This window comes from Pristiophorus japonicus, chromosome 32, assembly GCF_044704955.1.
Source record: "Pristiophorus japonicus isolate sPriJap1 chromosome 32, sPriJap1.hap1, whole genome shotgun sequence".
Classification (NCBI taxonomy): Eukaryota; Metazoa; Chordata; class Chondrichthyes; family Pristiophoridae; genus Pristiophorus; species Pristiophorus japonicus.
The window spans coordinates 3259874-3281333 of NC_092008.1; the positions used below are offsets into that span (position 1 = coordinate 3259874).

Sequence of the window (21460 nt, forward strand, 5' to 3'; positions counted from 1 at the left end):
CATTTCTTTGTTCCCCGTTATGACTTCCCCTGATTCTGACTGCAGGGGACCTACGTTTGTCTTCACCAACCTTTTTCTCTTTACATACCTATAGAAACTTTTGCAATCCGCCTTAATGTTCCCTGCAAGCTTCTTCTCGTACTCCATTTTCCCTGTCCTAATCAAACCCTTTGTCCTCCTCTGCTGAGTTCTAAATTTCTCCCAGTCCCCAGGTTCGCTGCTATTTCTGGCCAATTTGTATGCCACTTCCTTGGCTTTAATACTATCCCTGATTTCCCTAGATAGCCACGGTTGAGCCACCTTCCCCTTTTTATTTTTACGCCAGACAGGAATGTACAATTGTTGTACTTCATCCATGCGGTCTCTAAATGTCTGCCATTGCCCATCCACAGTCAACCCCCTAAGTATCATTCGCCAATCTATCCTAGCCAATTCTCGCCTCATACCTTCAAAGTTACCCTTCTTTAAGTTCTGGACCATGGTCTCTGAATTTACTGTTTCATTCTCCATCCTAATGCAGAATTCCACCATATTATGGTCACTCTTCCCCAAGGGGCCTCGCACAATGAGATTGCTAATTAATCCTCTCTCATTACACAACACCCAGTCTAAGATGGCCTCCCCCCTAGTTGGTTCCTCAACATATTGGTCTAGAAAACCATCCCTTATGCACTCCAGGAAATCCTCCTCCACCGTATTGCTTCCAGTTTGGCTAGCCCAATCTATGTGCATATTAAAGTCACCCATTATAACTGCTACACCTTTATTGCATGCACCCCTAATTTCCTGTTTGATGCCCTCCCCAACATCCCTATTACTGTTTGGAGGTCTGTACACAACTCCTACTAACGTTTTTTGCCCTTTGGTGTTCTGCAGCTCTACCCATATAGATTCCACATCATCCAAGCTAATGTCTTTCCTAACTATTGCATTAATCTCCTCTTTAACCAGCAATGCTACCCCACCTCCTTTCACCAGACTGATTCCCGGGATGGCAGGACTGACCTATGAGGAGAGACTGGATCGACTAGGCTTATATTCACTGGAGTTTGGAAGAATGAGGGGGGATCTCATAGAAACATATAAAATTCTGACGGGACTGGACAGGTTAGATGCAGGAAGAATGTTCCCGATGTTGGGGAAGTCCAGAACCAGGGGTCACAGTCTAAGGATAAGGGGTAAGCCATTTAGGACCGAGATTAGGACAAACTTCTTCACTCGGGGAGTTGTGAACCTGTGGAATTCTCTACCACAGAAAGTTGTTGAGGCCAGTTTGTTAAATATATTCAAAAGGGAGTTAGATGTGGCCCTTACGGTTAAAGGGATCAAGGGGTATGGAGAGAAAGCAGGAAAGGGATACTGAGGTGAATGATCAGCCATGAACTCATTGAATGGCGGTGCAGGCTCGAAGGGCCGAATGGCCTGCTCCTGCACCTATTTTCTATGTTTCTATGGAACGTGAGCTGTGTTTTACCCACTCTTGCTTTACTAATTGTGCCTGTAAAGATGAAGGGCGATGGAGCTCGGCAGTAGAACGGTTTCCATTTCAGGCACTACATGTCAGCGTCAAGCACTTTCAGGTCACCTATAACGTGATTAGATGCAGAGTCAAGCTCCCTCTGCAGTGCCTAATGCAATATGCCTCAAAAGTGTACTAAAGTTGCGGAACCCATTATAAAGGAAGCAACAGCAGGACATTTGGTGAAGATTAATTCAGTCAAGCAGAGTCAGCATGGTTTTATGAAAGGAAAATCTCATTTGACAAACTTACTGGAATTCTTTGAGGATGTAACGAGCAGGGTGGATAAAGGGGAACCAGTGGATGTGGTGTATTTGGTTTTCCAGAAGGCATTCAATAAGGTGCCACATAAAAGGTTACTGCACAAGATAAAAGTTCACGGGGTTGGGGGTAATATATTAGCATGGATAGAGGATTGGTTAATTAACAGAAAACACAGTCGGGATAAATGGATTATTTTCCGGTTGGCAAACAGTAACTAGTGGGATGTCGCAGGGATCAGTGCTGGGGCCTCAACTATTTACAATCTACATTAATGACTTGGATGAAGAGGCCAAGTGTAACGTAGCCAAGTTTGCTGATGCAAAGAATGGGCAGGAGAGCAAGTTGTGAGGAGGGCACAAAAGATCTGCAAAGGGATATAGACAGGCTAAGTGAGTGGGCAAACATTTGGTAGATGGAGTATAATGTGGGAAAATGTGAGGTTATCCACTTCGGCAGAAAAAATAACGCAAGTTATTTAAATGGAGAATAATTACAAAATACTGCAGTACAGAGGGATTTGGTGGGGAGGGATGGGTTTGTACATGAAACACAAAGTTAGTGTGCAGGTACAGCAAGTAATTATGAAGGCCAATGGAATGTTGGCCTTTATTGCAAGGGGGATGGAGTATAAAAGCTGGGAAGGCCTGCTACAACTGTATAGGGTATTGGTGAGGCCACACCTGGAGTACTGCGTGCAGTTTTGGTCTCCGTATTTAAGGCGGGATACATTTGCATTGGAGGCTGTTCAGAGAAGGTTCACTCGGCTGATTCCGGAGATGAGGGGGTTGACATATGAAGAAAGATTGAGTAGGTTGGGCCTGTACTCATTGGAGTTAAGAAGAATGAGAGGTGATCTTATTGAAACACAAGATAATGAGGAAGCTTGACAGGGTGGATGCAGAGAGGATGTTTCCCCCTTGTGGGGGAATCTAGAACTAGGGGGCATAGTCTCACAATAAGGGGCCACCTATTTAAAACTCAGATGAGGAATTTATTCTCTGAGGGTTGTAAATCTGTGGGATTCCCTGCCCCAGAGAGCTGGGTCATTGACTAGGTTTACGGTGGAGATAGACAGATTTGAGCAGTTCAAGAAATACTTCATTGGCTGCCATGCGTTTTGGGAACTTCCTGAGGTGCTGAAAGGCTGCATCAAATGCGAATGTGGGTATGCAAGTTCCTGCCGCAGCAGGGGTGCATTTGGAGCTGGGCTGTCGACGGCCCTGCAGGAGGAGGAGTGACCAGTTCGATGTGCTTTGGCGTGCTGAGGTAGTAGGTTGTACAGTTGTAGGGCAGTGATACCCCGTTCTAATATTTTTGCCCTGTTTGGAGATAACTATACAACCTACTGCCTTTCGCGCTGAGCAGCCTGGCGACCGACTGCTCCATTCTCGAGCTGGTGAGGGCGCTGGTGCAAAGGCGGTTCTTGATACAGGCTCATCAAGGTGGATTTTAATGATCTCGAGTCGTGGATGGGAAAGGTTAACAGGAAATGTCTGCTGACTTTTAACTGATTTTTGGCTTTTAAATGCTCATTCAAGTGTAAGTTGGTGTTGAGGCAGTTAGCAGGCAATCCCAGAATATCTGTAGCACAGACTAGATACAGAGTAAAGCTCCCTCTACACTGTCCCCATCAAACACTCCCAGGGCAGGTACAGCACGGGGTTAGATACAGAGTAAAGCTCCCTCTACACTGTCCCATCAAACACTCCCAGGGCAGGTACAGCACGGGGTTAGATACAGAGTAAAGCTCCCTCTACACTGTCCCATCAAACACTCCCAGGGCAGGTACAGCACGGGGTTAGATACAGAGTAAAGCTCCCTCTACACTGTCCCATCAAATACTCTTAGGACAGGTACAGGGGGTTAGATACAGAGTAAAGCTCCCTCTACACTGTCCCATCAAACACTCCCAGGGCAGGTACAGGGGGTTAGATACAGAGTAAAGCTCCCTCTACACTGTCCCATCAAACACTCCCAGGGCAGGTACAGGGGGTTAGATACAGAGTAAAGCTCCCTCTACACTATCCCATCAAACACTCGCAGGACAGGTACAGGGGGTTAGATACAGAGTAAAGCTCCCTCTACACTGTCCCATCAAACACTCCCGGGGCGGGTACAGGGGGTTAGATACAGAGTAAAGCTCCCTCTACACTGTCCCCATCAAACACTCCCAGGGCAGGTACAGGGGGTTAGATACAGAGTAAAGCTCCCTCTACACTGTCCCCATCAAACACTCCCAGGGCAGGTACAGGGGGTTAGATACAGAGTAAAGCTCCCTGGTCACGACTTGGAGCATTTCCTGATAAACGGCACCGAGGGATGAGCAAATGTGCGTTCGGTTTATTTTGCACGGGCTGCAATGATCATTCCCACGGCTGTCTCCATTATTGGGTTAAGTGTCGCGACCTCCTACAAGCCCGTTTGTCGACCGACCCGTTTCATTTCCTGTGTGCTGTTAACTTTGCGCCCTTCTCTTGTCATCCCCACCCGCCTGTGGCCAGCTGCCTTTGCCGCGCTCCTGAAACCTCCTCTCTTGCACCCACGCAGGTGTGAGCTCCAGTGCCCTGTCGGCCACCAACGAGGCCATCAGCAACATGGCCGCTTCCATCGCAGAAGCCGCCCTGGAAGCCATGAGGACCCACGGGCAGCTAACGGGTGAGCACCTTTTCATAGGGCTTCTGCTTTTTAAAGCAACGAATCAGCATGGGAGGATTGGGCAGGGCTGGCTCCTGAGTGCTGTGGGGAATGCTCATCAATCAATCGTTTCCCCTCCCTGCCTCTTCCCCATGTAATCTGAGCCCTGAACCGTAGAATCGAGCCACACCGAGGGGCTCGTTCGGCCCATCATATCTGTGCGTGCTCTGCAAGTGAGCTGTCCCATTTAGTCCCACTTCTCCTTCCCCCACAGTCCTGCAAATCGTCCCTCGAAACGAGGCTGACTTGCTTCCACGCCAAAAAATGGATGAGTTCACAGGTATTCCAGATCCTGAACTACGTACGTCCTGAAGGGTGGGAGATGCCTGTGGGTGGATTTTCTTAACGTGGGGTGACCGTTGCACACCAGCCGCCACATGGGGCTTGACCGAGCGAGGTCTTGGTCCAGTGGCAAGGGTTAACCAGGACGACTGGAGACCTGCAAAGTGCGTTCCTGTTGAAGTATATCTCCAATTCTCTCTTTTGAAAGCTACTATTTAATCTGCATCCACCAGCATTTCAGACAGCGTGTTCCAGCTCCTCACAACGCGCTGTGTTTATAACAAAACACAACCTTCCCCCTCCTTCCCCCGAGTTCTCTCGACAATTATCTTAAAGCCCAGGCAGCTCCTGTTGTGTTTGAGCTTGTACTTCTCGCTCGCTAGTTTGCCCGGTACGAATTTCGTGGGCCTGAAGGTTTGCTGAGGACTGTTGCTGATGGCGCTGCCTCATCAATAGCTCGACCCTGACTCAGCACCACAACGTGGCTGACTGTGTCGGCAGATCAATGCGGCCGTTGATTTGAACTTGATACGTAGCCCCGATACTTGTGGGAAGCACTGCACTGCCCAGCCCACGGATCAAGAACTTTGCTGCAGTCGATTTAATTGCAGACATTCTCCCAAGAATTCAGGCTTGACTCCCTTGCGTTCCTCTTCCTGCAAATGGTACGATTTATTCCTTTGACCACAGGACAGATAGATGGAACGAGAGTATAAGAGTACAAAAGTGTGTGGGAACTATGATAAAGCACTGGTTCGGCCCCAACTTGGAGTATTGTGGCCAATTTCTGGCAGGTCTTAGAGAGGCGGCAGAAAAGATTTACGAGAGTGGTTCCAGGGATGAGGGACTTCAGTGACTGGGAGAGACTGGAGAAGCTGGGGTTGTTCTCCGAGCAGAGAAGATTGAGGGGAGACTTGATTGAGGTGCTCAAAATCATGAGGGGTCTGGACAGTAGACCGAGAGAAACTGTTCCCATTGGTGGAAGGGTGGAGAACCAGCGGACACAGATTTAAGGTGATTGGTGAAAGAATCAAAGGCAACGTACGAAAAAAGTGGTTAAGATCTGGAATGCGCTGCCTGAAAGGGTGATCCAAGTTACAAGGGGTTTTTAAGTACATCGTACAGAAACTGTTTCCACTGGCAGGAGGGATGGTAACCAGAGGACGCATTTTTATTAAATTCATTCGCCGTGTGTGGGCGTAGCTGGCAAAGCCAGTGTTTATTGCCCATCCCTACATAGACTCTCGTCCCGTCACCATGTGGGGGTATCACAGGCACGGACCCACGTCCCGTGCGGGTGGAATCGCACAGACACACACAGACCCCGCTCCCTCACTGCGGGGGAATCGTACGGACTCGCATTCCTCACCGTGCGGGGGGGGGAAATCACACAAACCCGCGTCCCGTGCAGGTGAATCGCACAGACCTGCATTCCCTCACCGTGCGGGGGGCAATCATACAGACCCGCGTCCCGTGCAGGGGAATCGCACAGACCCGCGTTCCCTCACCGTGCGGGGGGCAATCATACAGACCCGCGTCCCGTGCAGGGGAATCGCACAGACACACAGACTCGCGTTCCCACACCGTGTGGGGGGTGGAATCTCTCAGACCCGCGTCCCGTGCGGGGGAATCGGACAGGCACACAGACCCGCGTTCCCTCACCGTGCGGGGGAATCGCGCACACACACACAGACCCGTGTACAATCACCGTGCGGGGGAATCGCAGACACAGACCCGCGTACAGTCACCGTGCGGGGGGAAATCGCACAGAAACACAGCCCCGCATTCCCTCGCCGTGCGGGGGAATCGCGCGCACAGACCCGCGTCCCCTCACCGTGCGCGGGGATTGCATACGCACACAGACCCGCATCCCGTCACCGTGCGGGAGGAATCGCGCACACACACAGACCCGCGTCCCGTCGCCGTGCGGGGGAATCGCAGACCCGCGTCCCCTCACCGTGCGCGGGAATCGCACGCACAGACCCGCGTCCCGTTCCCATGCGGGGGGGGGGGGGAATCCCAGACACACACAGACCCGCGTACAGTCACTGTGCGCAGGAATCGCACAGACACAGACCCCGCGTCCCATTAGTGAGTGTCCCCGAATATAAAGTTAGTACCTGCTGGATTATCCTGCAGATTTAAGTTGGAGATTCTGTTTTAAACGAAGATGAAGTGACGTGCTTTTTTTTTTTCAACTCCTTCCAGACGCAGAGCAACCCGTCGTTGGTTCCAGTGGGTTGGATACCCCTCGACTGGAAAACTTCCTGCCTGCGCCACCCTCAATGGAAGGCACCCCCGCTGCAGAGACACAGGCCCTGGGCTCCCTGGAGACGGCCCAGCAGCCCCTGGCCGCCCTCCAGCCCGGAGGCCAGGCCTCACCACTGCAGCTGGCCTCGACCGAGGAGGTGACGGCACAATCCCTGATGCCCGTCGAGGCGGCACCGGACAGGCCCAGCGCAGAGGCAGAGGCCCTGCAGATGGAAATGTCTCCGGCGCCAACCACAGGTGCGATTGGCCTTCCGTGTAGCCGGCCCTCCCTCCCCCCCCCCCCCCCCCCCCCCCCCCCCCCAGATCGGAACCGACAACAGTCGAATGATGGGTCACTCGTATATCAAAGCTCTGTGTGTACGGCACGAGGGGTGCCGGAGCCTCGAGTCGTGTGTGGCGGGAGAGAGAGAGAGAGAGCGCAGGAACAGCCCCTGGAGCATGTTCTGCCACTCAAGCAGATCCCGTACGATCTGTATCTCGACTTCCCCATCTACCCACCTTGCAGGGAGGGCAAGCACTTGGAGCCAAGGCAACGGGGGAGGGAGTGGAATACCAGTCAGCACCGCGTAAACCTACAGGCCCCAATTTGGAGCACGGCATTTTCCCCTCGAATCGTGGGCGTCGTTTTCCCCTCCGGCATTGCGGTGCAGCGCTCCCTCAGCTCCGCCCCTCTAACAGTGCCGCACTCCCTCAGCGTCGCCCCTCCGACATCTACCTCTCGACTTGACTATTCCAACTCGCTGCGTTCCTGGCTGACCTCCCACATTCTACCCGACGTAAACTAGAGGTGATCCAAAATTCGGCAGCCCAGTGTCCTAACTCGCACCCAGTCCCGCTCACCCATCACCCCCTGTGCTCACTGCCCCGTGTCCTAACTCACACCCAGTCCCGCTCACCCATCACCCCCTGTGCTCGCTGCCCCGTGTCCTAACTCACACCCAGTCCCGCTCGCCCATCACCCCCTGTGCTCACTGCCCCGTGTCCTAACTCGCACCCAGTCCCGCTCACCCATCACCCCCTGTGCTCGCTGCCCCGTGTCCTAACTCGCACCCAGTCCCGCTCACCCATCACCCCCTGTGCTCGCTGCCCCGTGTCCTAACTCACACCCAGTCCCGCTCACCCATCACCCCCTGTGCTCACTGACCCCGTGTCCTAACTCGCACCGAGTCCCGCTCACCCATCACCCCCTGTGCTCGCTGCCCCGTGTCCTAACTCACACCCAGTCCCGCTCGCCCATCACCCCCTGTGCTCACTGCCCCGTGTCCTAACTCGCACCCAGTCCCGCTCACCCATCACCCCCTGTGCTCGCTGCCCCGTGTCCTAACTCGCACCCAGTCCCGCTCACCCATCACCCCCTGTGCTCGCTGACCCCGTGTCCTAACTCACACCGAGTCCCGCTCACCCATCACCCCCTGTGCTCACTGACCCCGTGTCCTAACTCGCACCGAGTCCCGCTCACCCATCACCCCCTGTGCTCACTGCCCCCGTGTCGTAACTCGCATCGAGTCCCGCTCACCCATCACCCCCTGTGCTCGCTGCCCCGTGTCGTAACTCGCATCGAGTCCCGCTCACCCATCACCCCCTGTGCTCGCTGCCCCGTGTCGTAACTCTCATCGAGTCCCGCTCACCCATCACCCCCTGTGCTCGCTGCCCCGTGTCCTAACTCGCACCCAGTTCCGCTCACCCATCACCCCCTGTGCTCGCTGCCCCCGTGTTCTAACTCGCACCCAGTTCCGCTCACCCATCACCCCCTGTGCTCGCTGCCCCCGTGTTCTAACTCGCACCCAGTTCCGCTCACCCATCACCCCCTGTGCTCGCTGCCCCCGTGTCCTAACTCGCACCCAGTCCCGCTCACCCATCACCCCCTGTGCTCGCTGCCCCGTGTCCTAACTCACACCGAGTCCCGCTCACCCATCACCCCCTGTGCTCGCTGCCCCGTGTCCTAACTCGCACCCAGTCCCGGTCACCCATCACCCCCTGTGCTCACTGACCCCGTGTCCTAACTCGCACCCAGTCCCACTCACCCATCACCCCCTGTGCTCACTGACCCCGTGTACTAACTCGCACTGAGTCCCGCTCACCCATCACCCCCTGTGCTCACTGACCCACATTAACTCCCGGTTAAGCAACGCCTCGATTTCAAAATTCTATTTTAAAATCCCTCCATGGCCTCTCCCCTCCCTATCTCTGTAATCTCCTCCAGCCCCACACATCCGTGAGATCTCTGCGCTCCTCTAATTCTGCCCTTTTGAGCATCTGATTACAGTCGCTCCACCATCGGTGGCCGTGCCTTCAGTTGCCTGGGTCCCAAGCTCTGGCACTCCCTGCTTAAACTCCTCCGCCTCTCTTTCCTCCCTTAAGACGCAGCTTAAAACCGACCTCTTCCTGCCTTGCTATCTCCTGGTGCAGCTGGGTGTCACGATTTTTTAAAATCTTTGAATATATCTCTCCGGTGAAGCACTTTGGGACATCAAAGGCTTTGTGTAAATACAAGCGGTTGCGGGAGTATTGGCCTGGATTTTGGGGCTCGAGTCCCTGGAGTGGAGCTCGAACCCACGACCCTCTGACTCAGGCGAGAGTGAGACCCACTGAGCCACCTTGGTTCAAGGTCAGCGTTTTCAGGGGGGGGGGGCCTGCTTTGGTCGCAGAAAATCGGGGGTGCAAAAGATGGCACCATTTTCATTTTGTTCGTATTGTCTTTATGTTTCGAGATGTTAAACTTGTGCTGAATCTTATCCTCCCTCTCCCTTTCTCGCCCTCAGCCTCCCAGTCCCCAGAGAGAGTGGAAGGTCCTGATGTGCTGGCGGCTGTGGGCAGCCAGCTGGAGGGCTCGCCCATGGACACGAGCAGCCCGGTGTCGGGCATGTTGGAGGAGCAGGCGGGCGAGGGCCTCTGTGCCGGAGGCGGTGAGCAGGAGAGGCCGGCCGCTGAAGAGAGGGCCCCGCCCTCGGAGTCGGCAGCCACCGCCGAGGGACAAGCAGAGCCGGCCCCAGCCGGAGAGCAGAGGTGAGCGTTCACAGGGTGGGGGGAGCACCATCGCCGCCACTTCCGACGAGAGGGGCCCCGTGAACCCGCGCCTCGCTGGCTCGAGCGTTCTCCCCGCGTCAGCGTGTCCTGGCTTCGAATCCCGCTCCAGAGACCCGAGCCCATAAGCTAGGCTGGCGCTCCAGCGCAGTGCTGAGGGAGCGCCGCGCTGCGCTGTCGGAGGGGCAGTGCTGAGGGAGCGCCGCGCTGCGCTGTCGGAGGGGCAGTGCTGAGGGAGCGCCGCGCTGCGCTGTCGGAGGGGCAGTGCTGAGGGAGCATCGCACTGTCGGAGGGGCGGTGCTGAGGGAGCGCTGCGCTGTCGGAGGGGCGGTACTGAGGGAGCGTCGCACTGTCGGAGGGGCGGTGCTGAGGGAGCGTCGCACTGTCGGAGGGGCAGTGCTGAGGGAGCGTCGCGCTGCGCTGTCGGATGGGCGGTACTGAGGGAGCGCCGCACTGCGCTGTCGGAGGGGCGGTACTGAGGGAGCGCCGCACCGCGCTGTCGGAGGGCAGTACTGAGGGAGCGCCGCACCGCGCTGTCGGAGGGGCGGTACTGAGGGAGCGCCGCACCGCGCTGTCGGAGGGGCGTACTGAGGGAGCGCCGCACCGCGCTGTCGGAGGGGCGTACTGAGGGAGCGCCGCACCGCGCTGTCGGAGTGGCGGTACTGAGGGAGCGCCGCACCGCGCTGTCGGAGGGGCAGTACTGAGGGAGAGCCGCACTGTCGGAGGGGCAGTACTGAGGGAGCACCGCGCTGTCGGAGGGGCGGTACTGAGGGAGCGCCGCACCGCGCTGTCGGAGGGGCGGTACTGAGGGAGCGCCGCACCGCGCTGTCGGAGGGGCAGTGCTGAGGGAGCGCCGCGCTGCGCTGTCGGAGGGGCAGTGCTGAGGGAGCGCCGCGCTGCGCTGTCGGAGGGGCAGTGCTGAGGGAGCATCGCACTGTCGGAGGGGCGGTGCTGAGGGAGCGCTGCGCTGTCGGAGGGGCGGTACTGAGGGAGCGTCGCACTGTCGGAGGGGCGGTGCTGAGGGAGCGTCGCACTGTCGGAGTGGCAGTGCTGAGGGAGCGTCGCGCTGCGCTGTCGGATGGGCGGTACTGAGGGAGCGCCGCACTGCGCTGTCGGAGGGGCGGTACTGAGGGAGCGCCGCACCGCGCTGTCGGAGGGCGGTACTGAGGGAGCGCCGCACCGCGCTGTCGGAGGGGCGGTACTGAGGGAGCGCCGCACCGCGCTGTCGGAGGGGCGTACTGAGGGAGCGCCGCACCGCGCTGTCGGAGGGGCGTACTGAGGGAGCGCCGCACCGCGCTGTCGGAGTGGCGGTACTGAGGGAGCGCCGCACCGCGCTGTCGGAGGGGCAGTACTGAGGGAGAGCCGCACTGTCGGAGGGGCAGTACTGAGGGAGCACCGCGCTGTCGGAGGGGCGGTACTGAGGGAGCGCCGCACCGCGCTGTCGGAGGGGCGGTACTGAGGGAGCGCCGCACCGCGCTGTTGGAGGGGCGGTACTGAGGGAGCGCCGCACTGCGCTGTCGGAGGGGCGGTACTGAGGGAGCGCCGCACTGCGCTGTCGGAGGGGCGGTACTGAGGGAGCACTGCGCTGTCGGAGGGGCGGTACTGAGGGAGCACTGCGCTGTCGGAGGGGCGGTACTGAGAGAGCGCCGCACTGCGCTGTCGGAGGGGTGGTACTGAGGGAGCGCCGTACTGCGCTGTCGGAGGGGTGGTACCGAGGGAGCACTGCACTGTCGGAGGGGTGGTACTGAGGGAGCGCCGTACTGCGCTGTCGGAGGGGTGGTACCGAGGGAGCACTGTGTTGTTGGAGGGGCGGTGCTGAGGGAGCGCCGTACGCGACAGCTTTTTGGCGTAGAGTCCTAGATACCCACTGCCCTTTGTGTGAAATGCTTCCTGACATCACCCCCAGGTGGCCTGGCTCAAATTTTAAGGTTGAGCCCCCCTCTACCACCTTCCCCCATAAGAGGAAATAATTTCTCTTGCCCTACCCTATCAAATCCTTTAGTCATCTTAAACCCCTCGATTAGATCACATCTTAATCGTTTACTCTCGATGGAATACAGTCGGTGCAGTTTTGGAATGATGACCTTGCAAGGGGGATGGAGTATAAAAGCAGGGAAGTCCTGCTACAACTGTACAGGGTATTGGTGAGGCCACACCTGGAGTACTGCGTGCAGTTTTGGTTTCCATATTTAAGGAAGGATATACTTGCTTTGGAGGCAGTTCAGAGAAGGTTCACTCGGTTGATTCCGGAGATGAGGGGGTTGACTTATGAGGAAAGGCTGAGCAGGTTGGGCCTCTACTCATCGGAGTTTCGAAGAATGAGAGGTGATCTTATTGAAACGTATCAGATTCTGAGGGGGCTGGACAGGGTAGATGTTTCCCCCTCGTGGGGGAATCTAGAACTAGGGGGCACATAGTCTCAGAATAAGGGGTCGCCCATTTAAGACGGAGATGAGGAGGAATTTCTTCTGGTGAATCTGTGGAATTCTCTGCCCCAGAGAGCTGTGGGGGGCTGGGTCACTGAATATATTTATGGTGGAGATAGACAGATTGTTGAGCGATAAGGGATTAAGGGGGCGGGGAAGTGGAGCTGAGTCCATGATCGGATCAGCCGTGATCGTATTAAATGGCGGAGCAGGCTCGAGGGGCCGAATGGCCGACTCTTGCTCCTGTTTCTTATGTTTTTATAATTTAACCCTTTTAGCCCCCAGTATTATTCTGATGAATCTGCGGTTAAACATCTGCTGGTGTTGTGAATAGCCAGAGAATAAAAAATAAAGCGAATGCAAAACTTGTTCATCGTTCTGTGCTCGTTGTCCGTGCGAGCGTAGCATTGGCTCCGCACCTCGGGGCATCTCCAGATTGTAAACTCACCCGGTTGTGTGTGTGTGTGTGTTTCTCTCTCCCCGCAGTGTCTCGTCCTCCGTCCCCGCCGTGGCCTTGCCCACCAGAGACGGTGTGCCAGGGACTGGAGTAACGGCGCCCTCCGACGTGCAGCCTTCCACCACCCACAGCGAGGACGACCCGCTTGCTGGTATGCAACATGGTAGCTTTGATTTTATCTTCCCCTCTCATACGTGTGCTGTTTTTGCTGTCTGTCTGTGTGCGCTGCGCGGTTCTCCTTTGGCCAGACCGCGGCGCTCTTTTCCCCGTGCCTTTTGAGTTCGGCGAAAGGCTGCGTTTCCCTGGCCGCCGCCCATCGGAGCTGCTCAACTGCACCAAGAGAAACTTGCTCTGAAGCATTTGGAGCAAGGGGATATTAAATGCATCGAATCGACAGCACAGAGGCAGGCCCAACGGCCCAACTATCTGCTGGTGGTTGTACTCCACGCGATTCCGCTGTTCAGCCCCTCTTCCCATCCCCTTGTTCTCTTGGCTGATTGAATTGGTTGAGAACTATCACCCAATGGTGTACCACGTTACCGCTAAGCTTGCAGGATCTGGTCTGCACGGACCCTCTAATCACCGGCTTCTCTGTGGAGGGAGCGTCATACACGCGAAAATGTGAATCGACCCCCACGGCCAGATAAAAGGGTCCGCGCACGGCGGGGTGGGATGTTTCGAGGGAACGTTGGTCTGTGACCCGTCGGCTATGGAGCGGCTGCCTGGATGGGAAGCTCCCACGGGATTTACTATCCAATAAAACTGTGGGGGGGCGCGGGTTGAAGAGAGATGAGCTGAATCTTAGCGACGCAAAACGTGTGTTCAAAATGTGCGGGCTTCAGTCGGGCTTCTTTTCTCGATGGCTGGCGGCAACCCCGGGTTGAGCCTTCGGTCATGGAGGTCATGGGTTCAGTTGGGTGGAGTTCCACCCCAGCAAACCCCCACCCCCACCCCCACGGGGCTGGAGAGGGCGAGTAGAGGAGTGGGTTCAGTTCTGCGGAGTTAACTGGGGCCCCCCCCCCACGGGGCTGGAGAGGGAGAGTAGAGGAGTGGGTTCAGTTCTGCGGAGTTAACTGGGCCCCCCCCCACGGGGCTGGAGAGGGAGAGTAGAGGAGTGGGTTCAGTTCTGCGGAGTTAACTGGCCCCCCCCCCCCCCACGGGGCTGGAGAGGGAGAACAGAGGAGCGGGGAAGTTGGCCCCGCTTTGCTCTTCTGCTGCCGTGGACGCGGTTGGGCTCGGCCACGACGGCCACCACAGTCGAACGGCCTGCTGGCACCAGGCGCGAGGGAGCCGGAACCGTGGACGCGCCCCCTCGTGCGAATCGGCTTCCTCGACGTCTCGAGAGCCGCTGAAAGATGCGTGCCTTGAGGGGGAGGGGCTTTCGGGGGAGGGCGGGGTTATCCACCGGGCTGGGCAGGATAGTCCGCTGTGAGGGGGGAGGCTTGGGGGTGGGGAGCCACCCACTGGTTTCTCCGTGCTGCCTCCTGAGGTTGCAGTGCCGCGGGGGCGGGGCCCGGTCTCCAGCGGACGGAGCTGCGTTGCCAGGTAAGTGCCGGCTTGTCGTCCTTTGTCCCCTCCCCGTGACTGACCGCCTGCGCGCCTCTCTCTCTCTCTCTCTCTCTCTCTTTTGTTTCCCATCCAGGAATCAACCTGCCCGAGGGCGTCGACCCCTCCTTCCTCGCCGCCCTGCCCGAAGACATCCGTCGCGAGGTGCTCCAGAACCAGCTGGGCATCCGGCCCCCCAACCGCGCGGCGGCCACTGTGGCTGCCACCGCGGCAGCGGCAGCAGCAGCCGCCGCCGCTGCCACCTTGGTGGGCACGCAGGCCGTCACCGAGGTCAGCCCCGAATTCCTGGCGGCTCTTCCACCCGCCATTCAAGAGGAGGTAGGAACCGTCGTCTAAAATAATGCTCCTTTTCCGCAGCCTCCTGTGTCGGAATGGGGAGGGGCGCGGGGCTCGTAAACGGCCTTCCAGCCCCTCGAGCCCGCTCCGCCATTTAATGTCACGGCCAAACTAGTCACGGGCTCGGCTCCACTTCCCCGCCCGCTCCCCATAACCCTTGACTCCCGTATCGTTCAGAAATCTGCCCCTCTCTCTCCACCTTCAATGACCCAGCCTCCGCAGCTCTTTGGCGGGTGAGGGTGGCAGGTTGAGGGAATCGCTAAATAACATTCAGGAGCAAACAGCCCTTGTAACTCGCTCGTCCGGGAGTGCTGCGGCCAATTAGGGTACCCCAGCCCCCCCTCATTTCCCCACAGTGAGAGTGCTGAACGGGAGTGTCTGTGCGCGTCTCTGTCTGTGCGCGTCTCTGTCTGTGCGCGTCTCTGTCTGTGCGCGTCTCTGTCTGTGCGCGTCTCTGTCTGTGCGCGTCTCTGTCTGTGCGCGTCTCTGTCTGTGCGCGTCTCTGTCTGTGCGCGTCTCTGTCTGTGCGCGTCTCTGTCTGTGCGCGTCTCTGTCTGTGCGCGTCTCTGTCTGTGCGCGTCTCTGTCTGTGCGCGTCTCTGTCTGTGCGCGTCTCTGTCTGTGCGCGTCTCTGTCTGTGCGCGTCTCTGTCTGTGCGCGTCTCTGTCTGTGCGCGTCTCTGTCTGTGCGCGTCTCTGTCTGTGCGCGTCTCTGTCTGTGCGCGTCTCTGTCTGTGCGCGTCTCTGTCTGTGCGCGTCTCTGTCTGTGCGCGTCTCTGTCTGTGCGCGTCTCTGTCTGTGCGCGTCTCTGTCTGTGCGCGTCTCTGTCTGTGCGCGTCTCTGTCTGTGCGCGTCTCTGTCTGTGCGCGTCTCTGTCTGTGCGCGTCTCTGTCTGTGCGCGTCTCTGTCTGTGCGCGTCTCTGTCTGTGCGCGTCTCTGTCTGTGCGCGTCTCTGTCTGTGCGCGTCTCTGTCTGTGCGCGTCTCTGTCTGTGCGCGTCTCTGTCTGTGCGCGTCTCTGTCTGTGCGCGTCTCTGTCTGTGCGCGTCTCTGTCTGTGCGCGTCTCTGTCTGTGCGCGTCTCTGTCTGTGCGCGTCTCTGTCTGTGCGCGTCTCTGTCTGTGCGCGTCTCTGTCTGTGCGCGTCTCTGTCTGTGCGCGTCTCTGTCTGTGCGCGTCTCTGTCTGTGCGCGTCTCTGTCTGTGCGCGTCTCTGTCTGTGCGCGTCTCTGTCTGTGCGCGTCTCTGTCTGTGCGCGTCTCTGTCTGTGCGCGTCTCTGTCTGTGCGCGTCTCTGTCTGTGCGCGTCTCTGTCTGTGCGCGTCTCTGTCTGTGCGCGTCTCTGTCTGTGCGCGTCTCTGTCTGCGCGCCGTCTCTGTCTGCGCGCCGTCTCTGTCTGCGCGCCGTCTGTCTGCGCGCGCGGTGTCTGTCTGCGCGCGCGGTCTCTGTCTGCGCGCGCGGTCTCTGTCTGCGCGCGCGGTCTCTGTCTGCGCGCGCGGTCTCTGTCTGCGCGCGCGGTCTCTGTCTGCGCGCGCGGTCTCTGTCTGCGCGCGCGGTCTCTGTCTGCGCGCGCGGTCTCTGTCTGCGCGCGCGGTCTCTGTCTGCGCGCGCGGTCTCTGTCTGCGCGCGCGGTCTCTGTCTGCGCGCGCGGTCTCTGTCTGCGCGCGCGGTCTCTGTCTGCGCGCGCGGTCTCTGTCTGCGCGCGCGGTCTCTGTCTGCGCGCGCGGTCTCTGTCTGCGCGCGCGGTCTCTGTCTGCGCGCGCGGTCTCTGTCTGCGCGCGCGCGGTCTCTGTCTGCGCGCGCGCGGTCTCTGTCTGCGCGCGCGCGGTCTCTGTCTGCGCGCGCGCGGTCTCTGTCTGCGCGCGCGCGGTCTCTGTCTGCGCGCGCGCGGTCTCTGTCTGCGCGCGCGCGGTCTCTGTCTGCGCGCGCGCGGTCTCTGTCTGCGCGCGCGCGGTCTCTGTCTGCGCGCGCGCGGTCTCTGTCTGCGCGCGCGCGGTCTCTGTCTGCGCGCGCGCGGTCTCTGTCTGCGCGCGCGCGGTCTCTGTCTGCGCGCGCGCGGTCTCTGTCTGCGCGCGCGCGGTCTCTGTCTGCGCGCGCGCGGTCTCTGTCTGCGCGCGCGCGGTCTCTGTCTGCGCGCGCGCGGTCTCTGTCTGCGCGCGCGCGGTCTCTGTCTGCGCGCGCGCGGTCTCTGTCTGCGCGCGCGCGGTCTCTGTCTGCGCGCGCGCGGTCTCTGTCTGCGCGCGCGCGGTCTCTGTCTGCGCGCGCGCGGTCTCTGTCTGCGCGCGCGCGGTCTCTGTCTGCGCGCGCGCGGTCTCTGTCTGCGCGCGCGCGGTCTCTGTCTGCGCGCGCGCGGTCTCTGTCTGCGCGCGCGCGGTCTCTGTCTGACCCTATGTAATGTTTTCTCCCCCTTGCTCCCCCCAGGTGCTGGCCCAGCAGCGAGTGGAGCAGCAGCGACGAGAGCTGGCGCAGACGGCCAACCCCGACACCCCCATGGACCCCGTCACCTTCATCCAGACGCTGCCTTCCGACCTGCGGCGCAGCGTGTTGGAAGACATGGAGGACAGCGTGTTGGCGGTGATGCCGCCGGACATCGCGGCCGAGGCCCAGGCCCTGCGCCGGGAGCAGGAGGCCCGGCAGCGGCAACTCATGCACGAGCGCTTGTTCAGCCACAGCAGTTCCTCCGCACTGTCCGCCATACTGCGGAGCACAGGTACCCGACTCGTGGGCGCACAGCGCAACCCGGCCATCGCGCCACGCCCGCAGCTCGAGCGCCGACCCGGCCTGGGGGGGTTCTTCGAAATGGAGTCTTACCGTGACTCAACCAGCCAGAGTTCGGTCGTGGTGCCAGTGAATTTATTTGGAGGGGGATTTTTGTATCCTGTTCCTGTGGCATGTCCCCTGTAGGCTGACTATGGGAGGGTCTGTACTTCCCGGGAGGACTGACTGTGGGAGGGTCTGTACTCCCCGGGAGAGCTGACTATGGGAGGGTCTGTACTCCCCGGGAGGATCTGTACTCCCCGGGAGGGCTGACTATGGGAGGGTCTGTACTTCCTGGGAGGACTGACTGTGGGAGGGTCTGTACTCCCCGGGAGGACTGACTGTGGGAGGGTCTGTACTCCCTGGGAGGATCTGTACTCCCCGGGAGGGCTGACTATGGGAGGGTCTGTACTTCCTGGGAGGACTGACTGTGGGAGGGTCTGTACTCCCCGGGAGGATCTGTACTCCCCGGGAGGGCTGACTATGGGAGGGTCTGTACTTCCTGGGAGGACTGACTGTGGGAGGGTCTGTACTCCCCGGGAGGACTGACTGTGGGAGGGTCTGTACTCCCCGGGAGGATCTGTACTCCCGGGAGGGCTGACTATGGGAGGGTCTGTACTTCCCGGGAGGACTGACTGTGGGAGGGTCTGTACTCCCCGGGAGGACTGACTGTGGGAGGGTCTGTACTCCCCGGGAGGATCTGTACTCCCCGGGAGGGCTGACTATGGGAGGGTCTGTACTTCCTGGGAGGACTGACTGTGGGAGGGTCTGTACTCCCCGGGAGGACTGACTGTGGGAGGGTCTGTACTCCCTGGGAGGACTGACTATGGGAGGGTCTGTACTCCCCGGGAGGGCTGACTATGGGAGGGTCTGTACTTCCTGGGAGGACTGACTGTGGGAGGGTCTGTACTCCCCGGGAGGACTGACTGTGGGAGGGTCTGTACTCCCCGGGAGGACTGACTGTGGGAGGGTCTGTACTCCCCGGGAGGACTGACTGTGGGAGGGTCTGTACTCCCCGGGAGGACTGACTGTGGGAGGGTCTGTACTCCCCGGGAGGACTGACTATGGGAGGGTCTGTACTCCCCGGGAGGGCTGACTATGGGAGGGTCTGTACTCCCCGGGAGGGCTGACTGTGGGAGGGTCTGTACTCCCCGGGAGGGCTGACTATGGGAGGGTCTGTACTCCCCGGGAGGGCTGACTATGGGAGGGTCTGTACTCCCCGGGAGAGCTGACTATGGGAGGGTCTGTACTCTCCGGGAGGACTGACTATGGGAGGGTCTGTACTCCCCGGGAGGACTGACTATGGGAGGGTCTGTACTCCCCGGGAGGGCTGACTATGGGAGGGTCTGTACTCCCCGGGAGGGCTGACTATGGGAGGGTCTGTACTCCCCGGGAGGGCTGACTATGGGAGGGTCTGTACTCTGACTGTGGGAGTGTCTGTACTCCCTGGGAGGGCTGACTATGGGAGGGTCTGTACTCCCCGGGAGGGTTGACTATGGGAGGGTCTGTACTCCCCGGGAGGGCTGACTATGGGAGGGTCTGTACTCTGACTGTGGGAGTGTCTGTACTCCCTGGGAGGGTCTGTACTCAGTGAGGACTGAATAGGGGAGACCAAATTGAAGCTGGAGGCTTGGCTCGCATAGCGTGGTTGCTGGGGCTGGCATTCTATGGCCAAAGAATGGGGAAGTCCGTCCGTCTCTTTCCCCCTCACCCCCTCCCCAGTTGTCCCAGACCAACCTTCCTCCCTCAACCAACCAACCAACACCAGAATTGGCGATCCACCGAGCAATTGCGGGATCTTGCTGACAGGGCGCTATATACACACTTGTCCGCAAAGCGCTTCGAGCTGTGATGCCATGCTGCATAAATTCTCAAAGCAAACCAGGGCCGTCGCCCCTTCACGTGAAATGCTGTTTATTTAAATGTATTGGTCTCTCTCTTTCCTCCCGCTGTATCTACCCTGGCCGAGGCAGCAGGCGGTGATGTAGGTGAGCCAGTCGTCGGAGGGTGCTGGAGTGGTTCACCCTACACTTCCTCCCTTCACCCCCCGAGTGTGGATTAGTCCCAGCCCCTGCCTCCTCGGCCAGATATTTTTGGGTGGGTGGGGTTTGAAACCACTTGCGTTCGGCGTTGTAGCGCGTCTAACTCCCGGGCCGCCTGCAGTTTCTGCGGTCTGGGGGAGTCCGTGTTCCACGTGTACGTTCAGCGTGGGAGGTTGCAGCCCCCTCTTCCGTTATTCGAAGGGGCTGCTCCTCTAATTCTGTCTGCACTTCAGTCCCACGCTCCTGATCTTTGGGCACCCTGTGCGGAGGGGAGCGGGCAGGTCCGAGGGCCTCCTCGTAGGACTGCTCCTGGGCCCTGGCCAAGGGGGCCATCAGCCGGTCCAGGCAGCGGGCGGTCGAGGGGGTCGTTCAGCCCGACTGCCTGCCTCTCTTCCGCAGTTACATCCGAGCCAGGGTGTCCCTGGAGATGGAGCACGCGGTGTCCACCGGTACGCTCGCGGCCTTCCGCGAGAGGTGGGCGCCGGAGGGACTGGAGTGCATCATCACTCCGCCCCGGCAACCAAATCTTAATTTGATTTTAAGTTGATGGTCAAACGTTAATTTGTTGGTTTTAGTGCCCCTTTAATAAGGGGGCATTTGATTTACAGATCGGCTAAAAATAGTTGTAGCGCGTCTGAGCGCCAGTGTCTTTAACCGCGCCCTCGTTAATTCCCGGCGCGCGCTTTGAGGTTCCTGACTTCTCACTTTGTGCCGCAGGCTTCACTGGGCGCCTGGGTGGAAACCGCGGGGTGCAGTACACGCGCTTGGCCGTGCAGAGGAGCGGAGCCTTCCAGTGGGGGAGCAGCACCCACAACAGGTACATCCAGCGCAACGCGGAGTGGCGTAGCGGGGCTTCGTAGCGAGGCCGCTGGTCCCAGCACCAGGCGTGGGTGGGTCGTCTTTCTCTCTCTCTCTCTCTCTCTCTCAGCTGGTCGCCTGTTGGGGTGGTTCTCCTCCGAGCAGAGGTGGTTAAGGGGAGATTGACAGAATGGTACTCTGGGGATGAGGGCCTTCAGTGACCTGGAGAGACTGGAGAAGCTGGGGTTGTCCTCCTTGGAGCAGAGAAGGTTGAGAGGGAGATTTACTAGAGATAAAATGTTTTGGTAGTGAATAAGGAGGAAGTGTTTCCAGTGGCAGGGAGCGTCAGTAACCAGCCAGAGGACCCAGAAAATTGGCAAAAGAACCAGGGCAGTTGTTGTGATGTGGAACACGCTGCACGCAAGGGTGGTGGGAGCAGATTCAATAGTAACCACTAAACGGGCAATTGGATATGTACTTGAAGGGGGAAATCATTGCATGACTGTGGCGAATGGGCTAACAATTTCGTAGAGCCCACACCGGCACAATTGGCCGCCATCTGCATACTGCATACAGTTTGAGTCTCCTTATTTAAGGAGGGACATACTTGCACTGGAGCCAGTTCTGAGAAGGTTCACTCGGTCGATTCCTGGGATGAAGGGGCTAAACATAGAAAATAGGTGCAGGAGTCGGCCATTCGGCCCTTCGAGCCTGCACCGCCATTCAGTATGGTCATGCAACCTCAGTACCCCACCCCTTAAACTCGTACATGGGAAATAATTGCAATTCCCAATCCCTATCACGAATGGGGGTTGCCCACACCTGGCGGCGTAGGGTAGACACACGCTGATCCATTCAGTGTAGCGCGCGGGCAGCCCCGGACATCTAAGGACATCACAGACCTGTTATTGCTCAATCTCGTGTGGCTATACGCCACTTGTCCCTCTAATAAGTTTCGTTATCGGAATTAACACGACAAATCGCTCCACCAGTTAAGAACGGCCAGACGAAAGGTTGAGCAGGTTGGGCCTC

General features: G+C 58.6%; 1 protein-coding gene across 1 annotated transcript in view; it reads left to right on the forward strand.

Annotated features, from left to right (window-relative positions):
• Positions 1 to 21460, forward strand: part of huwe1 (HECT, UBA and WWE domain containing E3 ubiquitin protein ligase 1) — a 316149-nt gene that overhangs the window by 267868 nt on the left and 26821 nt on the right. Inside the window, exons 60-66 of the mRNA XM_070869027.1 lie at positions 4331 to 4438; positions 6968 to 7267; positions 9793 to 10036; positions 12967 to 13088; positions 14580 to 14821; positions 17253 to 17541; positions 20348 to 20447. Coding sequence (XP_070725128.1) covers positions 4331 to 4438; positions 6968 to 7267; positions 9793 to 10036; positions 12967 to 13088; positions 14580 to 14821; positions 17253 to 17541; positions 20348 to 20447 — 1405 coding nt within the window. The remainder of the gene's footprint in view (positions 1 to 4330; positions 4439 to 6967; positions 7268 to 9792; positions 10037 to 12966; positions 13089 to 14579; positions 14822 to 17252; positions 17542 to 20347; positions 20448 to 21460) is intronic.